The sequence below is a fragment of the Delphinapterus leucas genome, chromosome X, assembly GCF_059928025.1.
Source record: "Delphinapterus leucas isolate spDelLeu-1000000601 "Yukka" chromosome X, BTC_Dleu_Yukka2, whole genome shotgun sequence".
In the NCBI taxonomy this organism is placed as follows: domain Eukaryota; kingdom Metazoa; phylum Chordata; class Mammalia; order Artiodactyla; family Monodontidae; genus Delphinapterus; species Delphinapterus leucas.
In genome coordinates, this window is record NC_143150.1 from 133,540,386 (window position 1) to 133,558,914 (window position 18,529).

General features: G+C 53.5%; 1 protein-coding gene across 4 annotated transcripts in view; it reads left to right on the plus strand.

Annotated features, from left to right (window-relative positions):
• Positions 1 to 2,114: 2,114 nt before the first annotated feature.
• ASMTL (acetylserotonin O-methyltransferase like) overlaps positions 2,115 to 18,529 on the plus strand; it is a 28,288-nt gene continuing 11,873 nt past the window's right edge. The window contains exons 1-9 of one of the 4 annotated variants that reach the window (XM_089904873.1): positions 2,115 to 2,294; positions 3,863 to 3,994; positions 5,104 to 5,151; positions 7,151 to 7,215; positions 7,963 to 8,024; positions 8,521 to 8,589; positions 9,498 to 9,606; positions 11,493 to 11,880; positions 14,649 to 14,811. In XM_089904873.1, the coding sequence (XP_089760999.1) occupies positions 2,202 to 2,294; positions 3,863 to 3,994; positions 5,104 to 5,151; positions 7,151 to 7,215; positions 7,963 to 8,024; positions 8,521 to 8,589; positions 9,498 to 9,606; positions 11,493 to 11,880; positions 14,649 to 14,811 (1,129 nt within the window). In that variant the 5' untranslated portion in view covers positions 2,115 to 2,201. The remainder of the gene's footprint in view (positions 2,295 to 3,862; positions 3,995 to 5,103; positions 5,152 to 7,150; positions 7,216 to 7,962; positions 8,025 to 8,520; positions 8,590 to 9,497; positions 9,607 to 11,492; positions 11,881 to 14,648; positions 14,812 to 18,529) is intronic. The other 3 variants (XM_022561892.2, XM_022561894.2, XM_022561893.2) reach the window with 3 other exon arrangements.

An 18,529-nucleotide genomic window follows, 5' to 3' on the forward strand; every position in this document is an offset into this window, starting at 1 on the left:
TTTGACACCTTTTCTGCTGTGCAATTTGAAAACAAGTATTTATGCCTCCATCCTGACCTTTCGAGCTAAATATTCATTGTCACTGTCCGGGGGAAGATGATTCAGTGATAAAGATGCTTCCTGACTGGTTGAATTTTTACATTTCCTTGAAATGCCTAGAATTAGAAAGAAGAAGAAGAAAAAGAATTATTTCTAACTCCAGACATTTGAGGGAAACGTAAAGTTCAACCAATCAGGAAATGACTCCCCCAAAATGGGTAAAGTTTGGGGCAGGGTGAGTCCACACGGTGAATCAGAACTCACTGTGGAGGGGCTTGCTGGTGGGTGGTCAGCCCTCTGATGGGTTAACCAAGAGGGGGTTAGGGTGGGGACTTGGGGGCTTGGTGCACAGGGATCTGGTTTGCACGACCATCTGATGCCTTGTGCGGGATCACCCAGCACAGAAGATTAAGGGGGAAAAAAGAGGACATTACGATGCCATCAAAACATACATTAGGGGGCTTCCCTGGTGGCGCAGTGGTTGAGAATCTGCCTGCCAATGCAGGGGAGGCGGGTTCGAGCCCTGGTCTGGGAGGACCCACGGCATGCTCCCACATGCCGTGGAGCAACTAGGCCTGTGAGCCAGAACTACTGAGCCTGTGCGTCTGGAGCCTGTGCTCCGCAACGGAAGAGGCCACAGCAGTGAGAGGCCCGCGCACCGCGATGAAGAGTGGCCCCCGCTCGCCACAACTAGAGAAAGCCCTCGCACGGAAACGAAGACCCAACACAGCCAAATAAATAAATAAAATTAAAAAAAAATACATTAGGATGTCATGTTGATATATACCACATACCATGATATACCATATATATATATACAGACACATGTACATCTACATACACATAGGTATGTATTAGTTTATATATATGTGCTATGTATTAGTCAGGGGTCATTTTGGTTGTCACCGTGGTGGCGAGGGGTGCTCCTGGCACCTGGTGGGGGGAGACCAGGGATGCTCCTCCACAGCCCACAGTGCATAGGACGCCCCGTATCAGAGAGTCACTCAGCCCCCAATGTCAGTAGTGTGAGGCTGAGAATTCTGACTAGAATGACTCTATCTGAAGTCTATCTATTAATTATCTGTGTATCTATCTATGTATCCATCCATCCACCCATCCATCCGTCATATCTATTTGTCTCTATATTAATAAATAATCTATCTCTAGCATTTATCCATCTCGCATTTATCTAACATCTATTTATCTATCTACGATCTATGTGTCTGTGGCCATCCATCCATCTAACTGCCCATCCATCCATTGTATCTATCAATCATCTATTCACCTTATCTATCCATCATTTATCTATCTATCTATCTATCTATCTATCTATCTATCTATCTATCTATCTATCTATCTATCTATCTATCTATCTATGTCTATCTATGTATCATCTATCTATCTATAGCCCTGGCACACAACGAGGGGCGATTCGGTCCCCCAGTGGACAGGACATGCGCAGACGGTCGGTTGTCCCCAACTTGGAGGGCAGCTACTGCCATCTAGTGGAGAGAAACCAGAGATACTGCTAAATACCCTGCAATCGCCCAGGGCAGCCCCACAAAAATGAATGACCTGCCCCCAAACAGCACTAGCGCTGAGGCTAAGTGCCGCACGCCCACTGCGCCTCGTCGACCCCATCTCCGCCCCCCACCGCGCCCCGGGGACCCCTCATCTCCGTCCCCCACAGCACCCGCGGGGACGCCTCCACCGATTCACACGGACACTCCTTTTTTTTCCCCCATCGCCCTCTTAGTGCTCCCAAGGTGCCCCTTGGTCTCCGGGTTCTGAGGACCTGGAGACCGCCCTCGCCCCAGGCCCCCAGCCCGCGCCCAGCTCGCGTCGCCGGCTGCAGGACGGGGACGGGGCGAGCGTGGGGGCGGGGCTTCGTGGGTGGGGCGGGGCTTCGTTCGGGGCCGGCAAGGAAGAGGTCCGGATGCGCTTCCTCCGAGGGGGGGCGGGCCCTGGGTGGGGCTTCGTGGCGGGGTGGTGGTGGTGGTTGTGAGGCCTGGGCGGAGCTCCAGTGGCCGGGGCGGGGCTTGGTTGGGGCGGAGCCGGGGCGGGGCCCGGGCCGCGGTGGTAGGCGCGCGTCGCTGGGCGCGCGGCCTGGGACGTGCGGTTCTAGGCGCGGAGTCGAGCTTGGGTCGGGTCGCGGCGGCACCATGGTGCTGTGCCCGGTGATCGGGAAGCTGCAGCACAAGCGCGTGGTGTTGGCCAGCGCCTCCCCGCGCCGCCAGGAGATCCTCAGCAACGCGGTGAGCGGCCTGGGCCTGGCCTGGGCCGGGGTCTGCAGGGCCGGGGTCTGGCACGGGCCTAGTGACCCGGGCCTAGTCACCAGGGGCCTAGTGGCCCGGGGGCTAGTGACCAGGACTTAGCTGGAGGCGGGGTGGTGTCTGCAGGGCCGGGGCCTAGTAACTGGGAGTGTCCAGCGATGGGGGGGGCAGGGTCTAGTGACTGGAGACGAGTGACCGAGGGTCCTAGTGACCTGGGCTTAGTGGGGGGTGGGGGCACGGGGGTCGGTTGGTCTGCAGGGCCGGGGCCTAGTGACTGGGGGGGGCCTAGTGTGTGGGGGTGTGTGCAGGCCGGGGCTTCACGATGGGGCCTCATGACAGGGTCTGAGGTCCAGAGTCTGCAGGGCCGGGGCCTAGTGACTGGGGGTCTGGGGTCTCTGCAAGGCTGGGGCCTTGAGGGAACCAGGGGGCAGGACCCTAGTGACCGTGGTCCAGGCCTGTGGGCCGGGGGGAAGGAGGAGTCTACCTGATCGGGGGGGCCAGCGTCTTCCAGCCAGGGCCTGGAGACCTGGTGCCCTGCCGGGCGGGATCTGTGGGGCTTCAGGCCAAGGCCAGGTCTGTGGGCCTGAGCCGAGTCTGTCCAGGAGCCGGGAGGGAGGGAGGGAGGAGGGAGGGAGGGAGCGGACAGAGGCTCCAGCGGAGGCTTGGTCTTGATGGGAAGGCCCTGCCTGGGGGGGCGGAGTGGGCTGGGGTAGGGGTAGGGTTAGGTGCTGAGTAAGGGGTGCTGCCTGTACCTCCAGGAGGAGGACGGGCGGGTGCTGTGCTGTGTGGCGTGGGAGGGTAGGGGAGAGGGGAGTGGAGGGGGCCCTGGCAGGACATGGGCGGGGAGAGGGGCGGTAGGTGCAGAGTGAGGGGTGCCGGCTGGGGTAGTACAGAGCCAAGGGGGGCTCACAGTGTGGTCCAGGGGGACCTGGGGGTGCGGGAGGTCCGTGATGGAGGGGAGAGCGCTGGGATGCAGGGAAGGTAAGAGCCAGCTGGGTGCTCCGCGGGGTTCCCCATGGGGATGGGAGTTTTATCCTCTGTGGGCAAGACCCGCAATCCTGTCCCCATCCCACTCTGGATGTCACTGTGTCCATGACCTGCCTTCCACAGGGGCTGCCTGGTCACAGGTGTTAGGGGACCAAGTTAAAGCAGCCATATTCACCCTCGCGCAGCCCTAATTAGTGGCATTTTTGTGGCATTTCGTGCAGGCTGTGTCATTTCAGCAGTTTGACCTCTGTGGAGGCAAAGCCTTTGGGACTCTCTGGGAGCCCTTTGACCCCTCGAGGCTGCAGGCCCCAGCATCGCAATCAATACAGCCCTGCTGGCCTCTGCGTGTGCAGAGGTCTTCCCGCCAGCGCCCCCGGGTCCTCTGCAAGTCCCGCACCCCCTGCGGCCGGGGGCTGGTGCTGGGTCAGCATCCGGTGCCTAGACCAGATAGTCAGGGAAGGTGGGCTGCGCGGGGAAAGGCCAGTTCCTTCAGAGCCTGCACATCTGTCAGCATCCTCACGTTCCTCCCATAAACCCTCCCGACCCCTTCTGTCCTGTTTCAGGGCCTCAGGTTCGAGGTGGTCCCTTCCAGGTTCAAGGAGAAGCTGCATAAGGCCTCATTTGCTACTCCGTACGCATACGCGGTGGAAACGGCCAAGCAGAAGGCCCTGGAGGTGGCCGGCAGGATGCACCAGGCGAGGGCTCCTGCTTCTGCTTCTTCCTGGGTCTCCTGCTAGGAGGGCATCTTCAGGTTTTAAACATACGTGTTATAGATAAGTGCAGTTAGTCTCGCGTCTCTACGGCTGAGGGTCCTCATGTTGAACACTGCTGTAATTTATGTGATAGTATCATTTATAGAACGTAGCTTACCTCTTACTTTGCTAGGATGTAACATACTATTGCAGTTCATATCATAGTATCATTTATGATAAAGAATTGATCTACCTGATCTATTACTAGGTGTTACCATGTCATATGCTATTGTAACTAATATAATAGCATCGTTTATGATATAGAATTAATGTAGTTTATCTCTTACTAAGTGTTACTATATAATATATTATGATATTTAATATAACAGCATCATTTATGGTACAGAAATAACCTAGCTTATCTATTACTGTTACTATATAATATACTATGGTATTTAGTATAACAACATCATTTATGATATAGAAACAATACAGCTTCTGCATTACTATGAGTGTTACTGTATAATATATCATTGCAATTAACATAACAGTATGACTTACGATATAGAATTAACTATAGAATAAATGTATCTTATCTATTATTAGGTCTTATTATATAATATACTCTTGTAATTAATGTAACAGTATCATTTATGATATGGAATTAATGTAGCTTATCTATTGCTGTGTGTTACTATATAATATACTAATTAATATAATAGTGTCATTTATGATACAGAATTAAAGTAGCTTACCTGTTACTATGTGTTATAATAATACCTAATGGCAGTTAACATATATGACCCATATGTTCAAGTTAATGCTGTAAGAAGTACTGGTATAAATAAATGAACATTAATGGACTGATTTCCGGCCGTGGCAAGGTTAGAATTTAAGTGCAGCCAGAGCAGAAGGTTGTGTGCAGGTTTCCAATGAGTGTCTTGGGGTCACGTCTTCCTTGCTTGGTGTGTCGAGGACACTGAAATCTTGCTTTCCAAAGTGAGACTGGATTCGCAAGTAAGCAGCGATGCTGTGTCATGTGCGTCATGGCATGAAAACGTGTAAGGCGTGCGGAGTCGTCCTTTCTAAAGCTGAGTCTGGATTTCTTGCAGAAGGACCTGCGGGCCCCTGACGTTGTCATCGGAGCAGACACCATCGTGGTGAGTCTGCTTTCTGGCTCTCCGTGTGGCGGGCATGTCCTTGGTAACCGAAACCAAGGCCTCGGCAAGGCTGGTTCTTTCTGGAAGACCTAAGGGAGGATCCGTCCCAGGCCTCTCTCTCTCTCTCTCTCCCCGCCCCACCCCGGCTTCTGGTGGTTTGCCTGAAATCCCGGGCATCCCTGGGCTTGTGGCCGCATCCCTCCCATCTCTGCCTCCGTCTTCACATGCCTTCTCCTCTGTGTCCCAGTTTCCTTCTTCTTATAAGGACACCAGTCATCATGGATTAGGGCCCACCTACTGCAGTACGACCTCATCTTAAATTTTCTTACATCTGTAAAGACCCTATTACCAAATAATGTCCTGTTCACAGGGCCGGGCATCAGGGCCTCGGCATATGTTTTGGAGGGAAACGGTTCTCGCTAAGATAGGGGTTTTGGCCACTGAGGGTTGGACTTTTTGGTGGGAGGTCACAGTGATCGGTACGGTAGCTCTGCCATGCTGGTGACAACCCTCTGTCTGAGACCCTCGCTGGCCTGATGGCAGGCATCTCCCAGGGATGCTGGGCCTCATTGCTAGGGTACCATCATGGTCTCCAGGCGAGGGACCACCTGTTTGAAAGAGTCTGGAGTTACTGTGTAGAACAGGGAACTATATTCAATATCTTGTAATAACCTGTAATGGAAACGGATCTGAAATACATATATGTACATGTATATATATATGTATACGTATAACTGAACCACTTTGCTGTATACCTGAAACTTACACAATATTGTAAATCAGCTGTAAAGAGCCCAGGGTCGGAAAATGCCAGATGGGGTGATCCCAGGGTCTGCCTTGCCCTCAACGTGGCATTTGTTTCTGTGCAGCCCAGGTGGATGGGACCTACCTGTGTGCAGGTGAGAATCAGACATCGTTTCTGGTTCATGGTCAAGGCTGCATGGAAGTAAAAGAGTGAATGGTGCAGTTTCTTCAAAATGTTAATCGAAGAATTACTATATGACCCAGCAGTTGTGTTATGGGCTGAATTGTGTCCCCCAACCCGATTCCTATATTGAAGTCCTAGTGCCCAGGACCTCAGAACATGACTGTATTTGGAGATGGGGTCTTTAAAGAGGGGATGAAGGTAAAATGAGGTCACTAGGGTGGGTTCTGATCCCACAGGACTGGGGTCCTTATAAGAAGGGGGGATCAGGACACAGACACACACAGAGGGACGACCCTTTGAGGACACAGGGAGGAGACTGCCGTCTACACGCCCAGGAGAGAGGCCTCAGGAGGGACCAGCCCTGCTGACACCTGGATCTCAGATTCCAGCCTCCAGGACTGGGAGACATAAATGTCTGTGTTTAAGCTGCCCCGTCTGTACTGCTCTCGGGCAGCCCCAGCTAAGACATCTACGCTTAGGTATATGCCCCAAAGAATTGAAAATAGGTGTTCAGACAAATATTTGTACGTGAATGTTCATAGCATTATTCGCAACAGCCAAAAGGTGTGAACAACCCAGATATCCCCCCCTTTGATGGACGGATGGGGTCCATGCACACAGTAGAATATGACTCAGCCGTGAAAAGGAGCGAAGCTGTGACACAGGCTACAGCGTGGATGGACCTTGAACACAGGATGCTCAGTGAGAGAAGCCAGACACAGAAGGACACACAGTGTGTGATTCCATTGACAGGAAACGTCCAGAACAGGCAAATCCACAGAGACAGAGAGCGGGTTGGGGTGTCAGGGGCTGGGGAGGGAGGTGGGGAGTGACAGCTCATGGGGATCGAGTGTTCCAGATGATGAAAAAGTTCTGGAACTCAACAGCGGTCCTGGCCCAACCCTGGAAATGTACCACACACTTTAGTTCAAAATGGTGAAATTCATGTTATACACATCTCTCCTGCTTTAAAAAAAAAAAAAAATGTGAATCTAAACAGTGGACAGTGCCGCTTGCACAGACCAGCCCAGGGAGCGGAAAATGACGCTTTCCCTCCCGTTTCTCTTGCAGGCGGTGGGAGCGATGATCCTGGAGAAGCCTGTGGACAAGCAGGACGCCTACCGCATGCTGTCAAGGTGGGTGGGCCTTGGCCATCCTACGGGGAAGTAGCCCTGCATCCGACAGAGCCTGGGCCCGGTGGAGGGGCCGGGCTTCCTCGGGGTGGGCTGTGGGTGTCCGTGCATCACCTCCCCCGTCTCCCACCGGCAGCCCCTCCAGGTCCAGGTCCAAGGCTGGGCCGGTGCCCTCGAACGTCCGCTGCGCTGGCTTCGCCCTAACGGGCTTGTCCGGGAGCCCCATGTCTGCCCCTCCTCACTTTCCTCATCCTGACTCCCCCTGCCTTGTCGCCCCAGGAGCCCAGTGCCCCCGAGCTCCCGCCATGGGAAGCAGGCCCTGTCCCTCTCGGCGTCCCGGAACCCTGCCCCCGGGCGGGAGTGGGGGGCCACACCACCGCCCACCTTCAGGGTCTCTTCCTGGCTCAGCACCCCCGCGTGTCTGCACCCAAGAGAGCGAAGGGACCCGAGAAAGAGCCGCTGAGAGCTGCCAGGACCCGGGTCCTCCCGGCGTGGCCGGAGACTCCTGTCGGGGCCCAGGTGCTCCGTCCTCGCATCCCGTGAGACGGCCCGGCCATCCCCCAGCCCCCACTCCGAGGGCACCGAGCGCCCTCTCGCCTGGACCTGCGCGCTTGCTGCGGGAAGGTTTCCCTGGAGGCCGCGTGGCCAGGGCCGGCGGGTGGACCAGGGGCTCGCGCCCGGTGGTGGCAGGGATGGCGCTGTCTCGGACACCCCACACGGTCGCCTGCTGGGCCCCGTCGTGTCTTGCAGGCTGAACGGGAAGGAGCACAGTGTGTTCACGGGCGTGGCCATTGTCCACTGCTGCAGCAAAGGTACCACGGCCACCTCCGCCCCCCCCCCCGCCCCCCGGGGTCGGGCGTCGTGAAGGGAGCCTGGGGGCCTCGGGGACCCGGGTCCGCGGGGGCGGCTCTGTCTTTGCTCCCCGTGACCCCGCCTTCTCGTCCTGCCTGGGAACGTCAGGGTCCCACGGGGAAATCCTGGGGTGCACGCTGAGCGCCCGATGGAGACCGTGCTGGGGGGCGGGGGCCGTCATAAAAGCCCGTCCAATGCGACCGGCCCAGATGCTTTCTTTGAGGTTTTTGGTCTGGAAGGTGGAGGAGTTTGGCCCCTGTTGGCGAGGGTTTTCTCTGTGTGTGTTTTGGCCGAGCCATGTGGCTTGTGGGGTCTTAGTTCTCCGACCGGGGATCAAACCCGTGCCCCCTGCAGTGGAAGCGCAGAGTCCTAACCACTGGGCCGCCGGGGAGGTCCCGACGGGCTTTTTTTTTTTTTTTTTTTTTTTTGTGCACAATTTTTAAAGCTGCGTAAAAGATATTTCAGGTCCAGGGAGGACCCTGAGGCTGACTTTGAGCTCTTGGGCTCCCCGAGCACATCCCACAGGTGGGTGACCGCGCACCTGTCTGCTAATTAGTGATTGGGTTACTCTTACCTTCTTGGTCTGTCCTGGACTTTAACCTGTGCTCTTTGGGGAGAAAGCACTTGCTGGACAGTGTGGTTCCTTTCCCTGGGGCTTGAGACCACAGGCATCCATCCTCCCCCATCCTGGACACCAGACGTCTGAGGTCAAGGTAGCCCAGGGCCGCGCTCCCTCCAGAGGCTCCAGGGGAGGGTCCTTCTTGCCTCTTCCAGCTTCTGGGGGCTCCAGGCATCCCTGGACTCGTGGCCGCCTCCCTCCCATCTCTGCCTCCGTCTTCACGGGTCTTCTTCTCTGTGTCTGTGTCTCTCCTCTTCTGTCTCTTAGAAGGACCCTGTCATTGGATGTAGGGCCACCCTCCTCCAGGAGGACCTCATGTCAGACCCTTTGTTCCATCACATCTGCAGAGACCCTGTTTCCTAATAAGGTCCGGTTCTGAGGTTTTCAGAGGGTGTGACGTTTGGGGGGCACCGTTCACGCCAGGACGGCTGGTGTGGAGAGCCCTCACAACTGGCCGCCATACATAGCCACCGTACTGTGTGCCTGGGGCATTTCCAGCCCCACAGCCGAAAGCCTCGTGTAGACTGCAGCATCACCCTGTGGTAACTCTACTCCACGACTTAGCACAGAAACCAGAGGCCCGTGTCATCCGGCTCTGCAGGCTGCAGCTTTTTCTCCTGCTTTTGCCAATTCTGTTGCCCTCTTTTCTGTTTTATTCTTTCTGTTTTCCCTTGTCTAAAAGGAACCGTTAACGACCGTGTGTGAATTCTACGCAAAGCTCAGGCCAACTCCCCCCAAAGGCAGCGGCTAGAACCTGGGGACGCGGGGGCCTGGCGCCGGCCACGTATCCTCACTGCGGGGTCCTTCCTTGCAGACGGCCGGCTGGACACGGAGGTCTCGGAGTTCTACGAGGAGACCACGGTGAAGTTCTCAGAGCTGTCAGAGGAGCTGCTGTGGGAGTACATCAACAGCGGAGAGCCCATGTGAGTCTCTGTTGGGAGCTGCGGTGCCGAGTCCCCGCTGTGGGCGGCGGACACACCGGGCACGTGGCTCAGCCTGTGTTGGGGGCCAGGGCTCCTGACGAGCCCGGTGCCCCGGTGCCTGGAAGGTGCTGGAAGGATGCCTTCCTAGGGGTCCCCGTCCTGTGGATGCTCCTACAGCGCAGCCAGCCCTCCCAGGGCGCCACGCCCGCTCCCATGATGGTGGGGCAGCCGGGGCCGGTCCTTGGAGGGCAGAGGTCACCATGACCCCAATGTCACTGACTGCCCCAAAGCGCGCCGGGTCCGGGCAGCAGTCTTCTCAAGGTCACGGAGGCTCAGCTCATTCTGCAGCCTCGCTGGCTTCACTCCCCACCCCCGCCGGGGCTGGGCTCGGCGCCAGCTGGCGGCTGCTGGCCTCGCCACGGGTCTGACGGTGCCCCGGGGACCAGCCTCCCCATGTATCTTCAGGAAGCGGCTCACTCAGGGTGCTCGCGAGGGGCCGGGCACTGACAGCCGTGGGGAGGTGAGCGCAGAAGCCCTGGGCTCCTGAGACCGAGGGTCCGAGCATGTGTTCTGCTGGTTAAAGCCGGTCTCAGGCCTGTTCAAGGTAAAGGCAGGGGAGAAGAGTCTCCCTGGGGTATTGATCTTGTGGAAGCAGCCCCAGCAAAGGAACTCCCCGACCGGCTTGTCCTTCTGGCAGGCGTGGCAGCCCCCACTGCAGGGTAGTGAGGGGTGTGCTATGCGCCCGGCCCTGTTCTCACCGTCTTCTGTGATGATGAGCCCTCACGGGAGCCTCAGATCTGGGGCATCCTAGTCTGCTTGGGGGCCCAAGAAAGCGCTACAGGCAGGGAGCTTGTAAACACGAGACTTATTTCTCACCGTCCTGGAGGCTGGAGGTCTGAGATCCTGGCGAGGCCAGATTTAGCGTCTGGTGAGGCTGCTTCCTGGTTCATAGATGGTGACTCCTCGCTGTGTCCTCGCCTGGAGGAAGGGGCCAGGGAGCTCCCTGGGGTCTCTTTTAGAAGGACACTAATCCCATCCACGGGGGCTGCACCCTCATGACCTCATCACCTCCCCGAGGTCCCACCTCCTGACACCATCGCGTTGTGGGTTAGGATTCTGCAGGGCGCCGGGCTCTGGGTGGTGACGGCTGTCAAGAGCGGAGCTGCTGGGTATCGGGGTGTCTGATCAGGACAACACACCAAAACGAGAGGCAGGGTCAGGCCGTTCCCGCTGCAGCTGCAGCGGGACCAAGAGGCCGAACCAGAGGGCGTGCCAGCTCCCCCGTCCCCTTTCCCCCAGGAAAGGGCCCGGGCGAGGGTTGGGGGGTGAGCACAGGCGTGAGGACCATGGGGGTGGGTTCACTGCCGGGGGGGGGCCCAGATCACTGCCCCTGTTGCTTTATGGACCCGTGTCTGGCACAGCGGGAGAGGCGGGGGAGTCAGGGCGGAGGGAGGGGCTTCACGGGCCCCTCTTCCCCCGTAAGGAGGTCTCAGCAGTGGCGCCTGGGGAAGACCTGGGCCGAGGACCCACATGAATGGACATCCGAGGGACGGGGATGCAGGTGGCAGGAGAGTACGGCCGGGGGCCTGGGTCCTTGACAGCAATCCCCCTCCCCTCAGAGAGCCTGCTGGTGGCCATGCGCCAGGCCTGGGGTGGGGGGCAGCTTCCTGAGTGGCCGCCAGGTGCCCCTCGTCACGTCCCAGGAGCGGGACCGAGGGGTCACTTGGGATCTGGGCCCGGACGCCCCAGTGCACAGCCACCCGGGTCCAAGGTTGGTGGGTTCCCCTGCAGGGGTCCTGGCTGCAGGTCTGCTGACCCCAGGAAGGTCAACGTCGCTGCCATCTTCTCTACCCTCCTTCCCTCCCCGCTGTGGTTCCCCGCCCCAGGGACAAGGCTGGCGGCTACGGGATCCAGGCGCTGGGCGGGATGCTGGTGGAGTACGTGCACGGGGACTTCCTCAATGTCGTGGGCTTCCCCCTGAACCACTTCTGCAAGGAGCTGGCACGGTTGTACTACCCGCCCCGCCCCGAGGACCTGCGGCGGGTCAGGCACGACTCCATCCCCGCCGTCGACACCTTCGAGAACCTGAGTGACTCGGAGGCAGGTGGCTCAGACCCAGGTCAGAGCGCCAAGGGCGGCCGTGGTGGCGAGCAGGCGGACGGAGACCGGTCACAGGCTCCGCGTGCGCTGGATGCAGCCCTTAACGGGGCGGACAGCCGGCCCCCGTTCCCCACGGGCCTCCTGGAGCTGATGGACGGCTTCAAAGCATCCAAGGTACTTGTGTGATTCATGACCACATGACCCCAACACAGGGGAGCCCAAAACTGCAGGCATCCATCCTCCCCCATCCCGGGGACCACAGCTCAAGGTGTCCCAGGGCTGCGCTCCCTCCAGAGGGTCCCGGGGAGGGTCCTTCCCGCCTCTTCCAGCTTCTGGGGGCTCCAGGTGTCCCTGGGCTCGTGGCCGCATCCCTCCCGTCTCTGCCTCTGTCTTCCCGGGGCTTCTCCTCTGTGTCTGTGTCTCTCCTCTTCTGTGTCTTAGAAGGACCCTGTCATTGGATGTAGGGCCACCCTCCTCCAGGAGGAACTCATCTCAGACCCTTCACTGCATCACCTCTGCAGAGACCCTGTTTCCACATAAGGCCTCATTCCCATATTTTGGGGGTCAGGGCATGCACATATCCTTTTGGGGCCACCGTTGAGGCCATAACTGTGGTCTGTGCCTGGAGGGGGCAGGGCGGGGTCTGTGCGGGTGTTTGAAGGTAAGCAGGCCTCACGTGACCCCAGCGAGGGGCCACATTATGTCCCCAGCCCAGGGAGGTGGGGCTGGAATGCCGGCCGTGCGGCCTCCTCTGGGACCCTGCAGCCCTGCTGGCTGGGCAGCAGGTGGATTGTGGCCCCCAGGACGCCAGCTGCCTGCAGGGCAGACCAGGTCAGTGTGTGTGTCCTCGTCGTCCTGTGGCCTCTGGATCTCGGGCAGCCGTCCCAGCCAGAGGGTGTCCTGGGCAGGGGAGGGGGCAGTGCTGGGCCAGCTCGATGCTTCCTGGAACCACCAGGTACCTTTGACCACAGGTTGCCCTGTGCCCACGTGCAAGGCAGCTGTGTGCAGGTGCTTCAGGGAAGCCCCAGGCCCGGGGCCCGATGGGAAGTGGGTTGGGCAGCGGCCCATCCAGCTGGCGTCCACCATCTCTCTGGCTCTTGTGGACGCACTTGTGCACCCACCCAGCTGTGACACGTGGCCCGGCCCTCCCCCTTCCCCACCAGACCCTCTCCTGCAGCTCTGGGCTCCTGGGGGTTGGAGCAGGGGGCGGCCTTGCTCGTGCTGGGGCCCCTCAGGGGTAGCCTCAGTGGCTCGTGGAGTGACAGGACACTGGCTGGGGAAGGACCGGGGGCCTGACCTTCCCCCCCTCCACCCCGGCCACCTTCCTGTCACCTCCTCCTCAGGAGAGGGGACCTGTGTGCCTAGGACAGAGGTGGTTATGCTGCGTTGTAAGTCAGATTCTCTGATCCACCTGGAGACGCTGGCGCAGACAGCGCTGCTGCAGCCCGTCAGGCTGGCGCTCGGTGGAGTTGTGCTGTGCTTGCACGGTCTATCGCTCTAGCGTCTATCCATCCATCCGTCTGTCCATTTCATGTGTCTGTCATCTATATCATCAATCTATATATACTGTCCTTATTGTCCGTCAGCGTGCCTATCACCTGTCCGTCCGTCCTCTGATCTAGGTATAATCTATATCCGTCGTCTATGTATGTCTGTCGTTTACCTGTATCTATTGTTACTATCATCTCTCTGCCTTCTGTCCGTCCGTTCGTGCATCCGTCTCCCTACCTATCATTTATCTACCCACCAATGTATCAGTCGTCTATCCAGCTATGTCTCATCTGTGTCTATCTATATCTATCTATACATATCGTTATATATACATATATCATTACCTATCTTCTCTGTATCCACCGTTAATGTAGCTATCATTTACCTATCTGTATCTATCTGTATCCCTCTACATCGTCGATGTATGCACACCTATGGTTATCTAGCTATATAGCTATCATATATCTATCCATCCTTCTGCTTATCTGTGTGTAATTTATACTTATTGTCTCTATATCTGTTGTTGTCATCTGTCTTCTCTCCATTGTTCATCCGTCCATTTTCCTATCGTTTGTCTGCCTCTGTCTGTTTATCTATTTATCTGTCATCTGTCTATCCACCTGCTTATCTGTCACGTCTATCTGTGTCTATCGTCTGTGTCTATTATTATTCCTACCTATGTGTCCACCCATTTATTTATCCTCTCTGTCTATCTGTCTATATCATCTACATGTCTATTATTATCACCTGCCTACCTGTCTATCCCTCCATCCACCCATTTACCCATCTATCACCTGTCTGTATCTGTCACCCATCTACATACCTCCCCATCTGTCCATCCACCCTCGTGTGACACGGGTCTCCTTACAAAGGTCTCCCAATGGCTGACCATGCTGACCAAGCCGGGGTCTGCTGGGGGTCTTGGAGCAAGTGTCACCCACCCCCCGCCCCAGATCAGTCATGGTAGTTCTGGACGCAGCTCAGGGAGGGCCCTTTCCCGAAGTGCCCCTTTACTCATCCCTGGAGGTGTCTGCGTTACGACGAGGCGAGAGCTCCAGGGAGGTTTACGGTGTCACGTGAGGGTGTGTCCCGAGCAGCGTGGAGCGTCCGTGTCCTGCGCAGAGGCCCCATCTCCACATGGTGTCATCCTGAGGTCCTGGGACTTGGGGCGTCGACGTAGGAACCTTGGGGGGACACCGCACAGCCCCTGACAGCAGCACTTTGGTCTTTCTCTGCTGGGACAGTTTCTCTGCTTGGTGTTCATCGACTTGGTCTTACCTGGAGCAAACCTTGTACAACCTGGAGCCTAAACCCACTCACCTCTGCAGAAGTTTCCCTTGATGAGCTCGATGTTTTTGACCATCCTGCCGTCCCTCTTTGGAGTCCCTGGGAATAAAGAGCAGTTGATAAGTCACGTTGTGCGTCTAACTGTAACTGTTCTTCACGGACAGGTCCTGTTCACGGCTTGCAAGCTCAGACTGTTTGATGTGTTAAAAGACCAAGGCCCCCTGCAGGCCGCGGATGTCGCCCGCAAACTCAGCACCTGCGCGGGCAGGACTGAGCAGCTGCTGGGTGTGTGCGCGGCCCTGGGCTTGCTGGAGAAGACGCGCAGAGGTGAGGGGCTTCCTGGCTGTCTTTCCAGCAACTGTGCCTGCGAGACCAAGTCACCAGGTGACAGTGGCTTCTGAGCCGAGGCAGGGAGGACAGACCATGCGTCATCCCTGTGCCCCAAGAATGCCCCAGAGGGTCAGCAGAGGATGGGTGGAAGGAGGAAATGCGCGCGCGTGCGTGTGTGCGTAGTGTGTGTGTGTCTGTGTGGTGTGCGCGTGTGTGCACGTGCGTGTGCGCGTGCATGTGTGTGCGCGTGCGCGTGTGCGTGTGTGGTGTGTTAGGAGACAGGCTTCTTTATGGGCTCAGAGGGCCTGTATCAGCCAGGGTTCTCGAGAGAAACAGCCCATAGGGTTTGTATGTGTGCACAGCATAGATACCAGTTTATTCTTCCTTATTTGTTTAGATAGGCAGACAGATGAGGTGGATGGATGGATAGATAGATATCGATTGATAATAGAGATGATAGATAGGTACGTGGATGGATAGCTAGATGATAGATAAACATGATACGTGGATGGGTGAATGGACAAATAGGTAATACATGGGTGGGTGGATAAATGATAGATAGATGGATTGTGTGGTTGATAGGTGGGTGCATAGATATGTAGATAGATAAGCAGATAGATGGATGAAGAGGTAGAGGATAGAAAGATAGCTAGGTTGATAGGTGATACATAAATAGAGGACAGGTGGATGGATAAATAAATGGATGGATAGATAATAGGATAAGTAGATGGATAGATGACAGATAAATAGATGATGGATGGATGGGTGGGCGGATAAATAGGTAGTAGATAGGTTGATAGATCAATAGATATAAATTGATAATAGAGATGATAGATAATAGATGGGTGGATGGACAAATGATAGATAAATAGATGACAGATGATAAAAAGATAGATAATAGACATAGATACATGCATAGATACATACACAAATGCTAGATGGTAAGTAAATAAATAGATACATAGATGGATACATGATGAAGATAGATGATTACTAGATGAGAGAGATACATGTAGGTGACTGATAGGTCATAGATGCATAGGTAGATAGACAGTTCGGTTGATAGGTGGATACTTAGGTATGTAAGTAGATAAGTAGATGGATGAACAGGTAGAGGATAGAAAGATAGATAGAGAATAGAATAGATATGATGGATTAGATAGAGAATAGAATAGATATGATGGATTAGATAGACAATAGAATAGATATGATGGATTAGATAGAGAATAGAATAGATATGATGGATGAGATAGATAATAGAATAGATGTGATGGATTAGATAGAGAATAGAATAGATATGATGGATTAGATAGAGAATAGAATAGATGTGATGGATTAGATAGACAATAGAATAGATGTGATGGATTAGATAGATAATAGAATAGATGTGATGGATTCGATAGAGAATAGAATAGATGTGATGGATTCGATAGAGAATAGAATAGATGTGATGGATTAGACAGATAATAGAATAGATGTGATGGATTAGACAGATAATAGAATAGATGTGATGGATTAGACAGATAATAGAATAGATGTGATGGATTAGACAGATAATAGAATAGATGTGATGGATTAGATAGATAATAGAATAGATGTGATGGATTAGACAGATAATAGAATAGATGTGATGGATTAGACAGATAATAGAATAGATGTGATGGATTAGATAGATAATAGAATAGATGTGATGGATTAGATAGAGAATAGAATAGATGTGATGGATTAGACAGATAATAGAATAGATGTGATGGATTAGACAGATAATAGAATAGATGTGATGGATTAGATAGATAATAGAATAGATGTGATGGATTAGACAGATAATAGAATAGATGTGATGAATTAGACAGATAATAGAATAGATGTGATGGATTAGACAGATAATAGAATAGATGTGATGGATTAGACAGATAATAGAATAGATGTGATGGATTAGACAGATAATAGAATAGATGTGATGGATTAGACAGATAATAGAATAGATGTGATGGATTAGACAGATAATAGAATAGATGTGATGGATTAGATAGATAATAGAATAGATGTGATGGATTAGATAGATAATAGAATAGATGTGATGGATTAGATAGATAATAGAATAGATGTGATGGATTAGATAGAGAATAGAATAGATGTGATGGATTAGATAGAGAATAGAATAGATATGATGGATTAGACAGATAATAGAATAGATGTGATGGATTAGACAGATAATAGAATAGATGTGATGGATTAGATAGAGAATAGAATAGATGTGATGGATTAGATAGATAATAGAATAGATGTGATGGATTAGACAGATAATAGAATAGATGTGATGGATTAGACAGATAATAGAATAGATGTGATGGATTAGACAGATAATAGAATAGATGTGATGGATTAGATAGATAATAGAATAGATGTGATGGATTAGACAGATAATAGAATAGATGTGATGGATTAGATAGATAATAGAATAGATGTGATGGATTAGATAGATAATAGAATAGATGTGATGGATTAGATAGAGAATAGAATAGATGTGATGGATTAGATAGAGAATAGAATAGATATGATGGATTAGATCGAGAATAGAATAGATGTGATGGATTAGATAGAGAATAGAATAGATGTGATGGATTAGATAGAGAATAGAATAGATATGATGGATTAGATAGAGAATAGAATAGATATGATGGATGCATAGATCAATGATAGATAGATGATAGATGATAGAAAGATAGATAGATAGATGATAGAAAATACATGATAGATGGAGGGATGGATGAATAGATAATAGATGGGTGGATGGATAAATGGTAGATGAATAGAGAGATGATAAAAAGATAAATGATCGGTATATAGATACATGTATACATGCACAGGTGATAGATGATAAACGAATAGGTGGATGGTAGATGGATGAATAGGTGATGTTGAAGATAGATGATTACTAGATGAGAGAGATACATGTAGGTGACTGATAGGTAATAGGTGGATAGGTAGATACGTAGATAGAAACAGATAAAACGAAGTAGACGGCATATGTGGTAAATGGACGGATGAAGGGTGACAGTGTGGGTTTGCTGGGTGCACAGAGCTCTCGAGGGTGTTCTCAGAGCAGAGGGTGCTACGGATGGTCCTTGAGCAGATGGAGAGAGGCAGGGGCTCAGAAGACCCCAGAGCAGGAGACACAGCACCCCTTCTGTGGTGAGCAGGGAAGCAGGGTGCTGGCGGAAGCCCCCCAGAGCCACCCCTCATACGAGAGGCGGACAAGTACACGCTAAAGATTTGGGTCGCGGGATGCAGAACATCCCCCCAGCCAGAGCATCTTAGTAATGTTCTCCTCCATTAAAAAATATATATATATTTATTTATTACGTTTGGCTGCATTGGGTCTTTGTTGCTGCGTGTGGGCTTTCTCTAGTTGTGGCGAGCAGGGGCTACTCTTCATTGTGCTGTGCGGGCTTCTCATTGCGGTGGCTTCTCTTGGTGTGGAGCACAGGCTCTCGGCGCACGGGCTTCAGTAGTTGTGGTTCACGGGCTCGGTAGTTGTGGCTTGCGGGCTCTAGAGCACAGGCTCAGTAATTGTGGCACGTGGGCTCAGCAGTTGTGGCGCACGGGCTTAGTTGCTCCGCGGCATGTGGGATCTTCCCAGACCAGGGCTCGAACCCGTGTCCTCTGCATTGGCAGGCGGATTCTTAACCTCTGTGCCACCAGGGAAGCCCCT